The 4,247-nt window shown below is 68.5% G+C and overlaps 1 protein-coding gene across 1 annotated transcript in view; it reads right to left on the reverse strand.

The window, feature by feature from the left end:
* The window catches only part of MNEG_8098 (hypothetical protein), a gene marked incomplete at both ends in the record, with an annotated part of 7,435 nt that overhangs the window by 1,804 nt on the left and 1,384 nt on the right, over positions 1 to 4,247 (reverse strand). Inside the window, 4 exons of the mRNA XM_014043428.1 lie at positions 18 to 187; positions 514 to 1,109; positions 1,334 to 1,384; positions 3,662 to 4,182. Of these exons, the coding sequence (XP_013898882.1) occupies positions 18 to 187; positions 514 to 1,109; positions 1,334 to 1,384; positions 3,662 to 4,182 (1,338 nt within the window). The remainder of the gene's footprint in view (positions 1 to 17; positions 188 to 513; positions 1,110 to 1,333; positions 1,385 to 3,661; positions 4,183 to 4,247) is intronic.

A 4,247-nucleotide genomic window follows, 5' to 3' on the forward strand; every position in this document is an offset into this window, starting at 1 on the left:
GCGCCGGCCCTGCGCACCCGCCACGAAAGCGGCCGCGACGGCGGCAAATTGCTCGCTCGCACGCGGCCCCTCGGCGGCGGCGCCGATGACGTGGCGGGCGACAGAAGAGGCGACCGCGCCGCGGCCGTGGGTCGAGTAGAGCGCCGTCACGTCTTTGACGATGCCCTGCAGGTTGGCCTCCGCCAGCCTGGCGGGTGACGATTGGTGACGTCATTGGGTCGGGCCAACGGCGCGGGGGCGGGTGCTCAAGGGTGCGAGGCATCGGCCGGTCGTGCCCGCGGCAGGGGACGCGTCCGCCGCAGGGAGCCGCCATGGGCGCGCCCCGCCGTCCCCAGCCGCGATGCAAGCGCCGCCCGCCCGCACTTCCAAGGACAACGGCAGCGGGAGCCCCCGCCCCCGGAAGAGCCCCCGCCCCCTGACTCGGCCCCACTCACGCTCCAGCCCGCAAGCCAGGCGGGCGGCTCGGGCCTGCTGCGGACCCCATGCGGCCGCTTGCCCCTCCTGGGCCCCCACCTGTTCAGCAGGCCCGTGATCCTCCGCTCTACCGCGGGCTCCAGCAGGCCCGCCGCGGGCCCCGCCCTGGCCGCCTCTTGCTGCCGCCTGAGCGCGGGGGGTATGTATTTTGCCGCACCACCACCGCCAGCTGCCACCGCTGGCCCCGCCGCAGCAACCTGGTCGGTACCCCCCTCCAAATCTGACCCCCCGCGGCCGCTACCCCCATTGCCGCCGTCCTCGCCCTCGTCGCTGCCGCTCCCAGAGGCCGTCCTCAGATCTTCCGACGCGCCGCCTGCCCATCTTCTCCGCCCGCCGCCCTCCACATCTGCCTCGTCCGCCTCCTCATCTTCCAGCCCCTCGCCGCTCTCTGAGGAGTCCTCCAGATCACCAGACCCCAAGCTGCCGCTTTCCTCCTCCTCCTCCTCCTCCTCCTCCTCCTCCTCCTCTGAAGACCCCCCCATGCCCCAGCCGGCGCCCCCGCTGTCTTCCTCCTCGTCCTCAACTTCGCTGCCGCTGCTGCCGCCGTCGAGGCCAAAGCCGCCAATGCCGTCGTCGTCGCTGCTGCCGCCGCCGCCATCCCCGTTCTCTCCGTCGCTGTCGCCGGCGGTGATGCCCTGTGATCGCAGCGCAGCAACGCGGCAGAACCGGAGGAGGTCGGTTGAGCCGCATCAACCGACACCCACACTTGTGCGCAACCCGTGGTACGCATGACACCGGGCACGGGATAATGCTGTGAGGTAGCCCCAAAACATCTCGCATGATGCCAGCACAGATATTTCTAGGGTCTTGCGGTTTATGCCTAGCTGCGGGCCAGCTAGGCATGCTGACAGGCGCTCACCGCCAGCAAAGTATCCAGACCATCTGCATCCTTGGCTGCGGCCTTCTCGCCCTGCACAGGGACAGATGGTGCGTCAGGGGCTGCCTGCTTGATCATCGCCACCACCGCTGTCGTGCGCCACATACACGGCGGAAGCGTGGGCGTCCGCCACGAAGCGATGAGCCAGCTGCACACAACCCCCCCGCCCGAAACCAATTGCCGGGGTGCTGTTGTTGCTGCCGCAGCTGGCTCCGACACGGCAGTCGTGGCGGCCGCGACTGCCGCTCCTCTCTCCGCCGCCTCTGCTGCAGCTGCCGCCGCCGCTGCTGCCGCACGCCCGCCAAACATGGCTGCCTGGTGCTTCCGCACGCGCGCGCACCTTCTTGACCCCCAACAGGCGCCGCAGCTCGTCCTGAGATCTCAGATCAGGATCCTCCTCCCCTGCGGCGAGCGCCTCGAAAAACTTCGTCTTGCTGCTGCGCGGAAGCTGCTGCTCCTGCTGCTGCTGCTCCCCCCTGCCCTGTTTCCGCAGAAGCGCCTCGGGTCGTCGATCGGACAGCCGCTGCTGCTGCTTTGGCAAGGCGGCGGCAGCAGGCGCGGAGTCGGGCTGCTGCTGCTTCCGCTGTTGCTGCTGCCGGTGCGGGGAGGGCCTGGCCTGTGCAGGGCCCTCTGTCCGCTGCCGCTTGGCAGCTGGCCCTTGCTGCTGCTGCTGCTGTGGCTGCATGCAGGTGTTGTTTCAGGCAGCACGAAGGGGGCGGTCAGAGGACGACGCGAGTTTGCGATACAAGCCCTGGCAGCAGCATACACCCAATCATATGTTATGAGAGGTCGCGTGGCAGTGTCGGCGCGGCAGCATGCAGGGCGAGTGCAGAGCAGCAGCGGCGGCAGCGCTCCGCTGCCAAGCGAGCACAGCAGGCGGCTGCTGCACCTGGGCGCCAGCCGGCCGCTTGATAGCGATTGCTGATCGCCGCAGCTGTTGATACTCAGCTCTATGCTGCTTTTTCGCATCCCTGGCCGCCTTGCGTGCCTGCTTCCTGCTCTCGATCGCCTTGCCAGGTCGCCCGGGCCCTTTTCGAGGCCCGCCACCTGGCCCGGCAAAAGGCTTCTTAGACGCTCCAGGATTAAACTGCTTGGCCAACCCAGCTGGTAGGGTGGGGCCAGTGTTCCACCTCCCCGGTGGCCCCATCTTCGACACGGTCTATGCTGTTGCTGCAGCGATGAATATTGAGTTCCCAACAAGGCTCATTTACTCCAGCGCACGGCAGCCCGGCCTTTGCCAGGTGGGCGGTTGGGCACGTCACCGCTACATGGTCACCACGAGGGTCACCAGCGCTGTCTCACTAGCGACATGGGCAGTGCATGCGCCTTGTTTGTACATGGGATCATGATAGGCAGCGTGCTGCCGACGATCACCTTGCTGGCATTAGACAAGCTCTCGAATCGCCCTTCCGGACCCTGCTGCCCACGCAAGCCGCCATCACGTTGGCCCCGCGACTGCACACGCGCCGTAGCCGTCACGCTCACATGAACCCCACCACTGGCCGCCACCTGAAAAGCTCTGTTGGAGCAAACCTATTTCGTTTGGATAAGAATTACAAACGCTTCAGTCATGCACAGCCAGCACCACCGGGCACTGCTGAACCGCATTGGACCGAGGAAAATGGATATCATACATTGGATGCCAACGCCCATCACTGGTCAACGAACTGCGGCACACGACGCCCCCGCTTCCGGGAACGCAGGCGCCTGCTCAAACTGCTGCTGCAGCCCCACTCCATCCGCAATCCTGAGGCCACCATGACCGTTGATGCCGCCGCCGCCGCGCTCCGCCGCATGGCCGTTGACGCGCCCCCGCCAGACCGCTTCGCCACTTTGAGGCGGGGCAGCGCCCTGGGCCGCGCCGCCGCGCCGCGCGGCAGAGTTCGCGACCGGCGCTTGCGCAGGCAGGGTGTCGGCGGGGCCGGCGCCTGCAGCTGCGCTTTCATAAGCCACTGCGCGGTCAGCTTGCGAACGGTCCTCTTCAGCGCCGGCCTGCCACAACGACTTGGAAAGCAAGACCGCACAATCATCGGCCGCAGCTGACAGGCGGTCTGAGGCCAGGGCGCGCCGCGCACACGGCCACAGGGCCAGCAGCCTGCGCCAGCGCCGCCGCTGATTGTCGGGCAGCTGCGCAGCCCAAGCTTGCAGGCTTGCAGCAGTGGGGGGATGCATCTGCTGCTGCTCCTCCTGCTGCTGTTGCTCCTGCTGCTCGCCTTCCGTTGCGACACTGCCAGCGAATGTGGTGGCAGCCAGGCGTGGCAGCTGGACGATGGTCAGGGCCACTGCAGCCGAGACCTCGGGGTCGCTCACCCCCCTGTCGCTGCCCCTGTCATCGACGCGCCCGCTCCCGCCGCTGCCGCTGCAGCCGCCGCCGGGCACGCCAAGGCCGCTGTTGCCGCCGGCGCTGGCGCTGGTGCTCGCGCAGTTGCCGCTTGGAGGCGCTGCAGCGATCTGAAGAACGCCGCTCAGCACGCAGTCGCACCATTTGCGGCGCTCCTCGGCGCATGCGAACGCACAGCTGCCCGAGCCCTCCGCGGCAGCAGCGAAGCGCAGCAGCGGCACCAGGCGCGCGGCTGTGACGCGCGACTGCCGCTGCCCTTGCGCCGCGGCCCATCCAGCCCCGCCGCCGCCAGCCAGCAGCCGCCCTGATGCCGCCAGGAAATCTGCCGTCCACCCCGCTGGAGGGGCGTACCCCCATGCAATCAGGCTGGCCGCGACTGCCGAGCAGTCGACCAGCCGCACGCAGGGCAGGTGCTCGTGCACCTCCTCCAGGGCAGCTACCAGGAAGCTGCCAGAGGGACGGTACCCCAGCTGCTGCAGCAGCCGCAGGCCTGCGCACAGGTCCCAAGAGGCGGCGGGGCGCCGGCCGTAGCCGCGGCGCACAGAGGAGCGCAGC

Source organism: Monoraphidium neglectum, assembly GCF_000611645.1.
Source record: "Monoraphidium neglectum strain SAG 48.87 unplaced genomic scaffold scaffold01503, whole genome shotgun sequence".
Lineage (NCBI taxonomy): Eukaryota > Viridiplantae > Chlorophyta > Chlorophyceae > Sphaeropleales > Selenastraceae > Monoraphidium > Monoraphidium neglectum.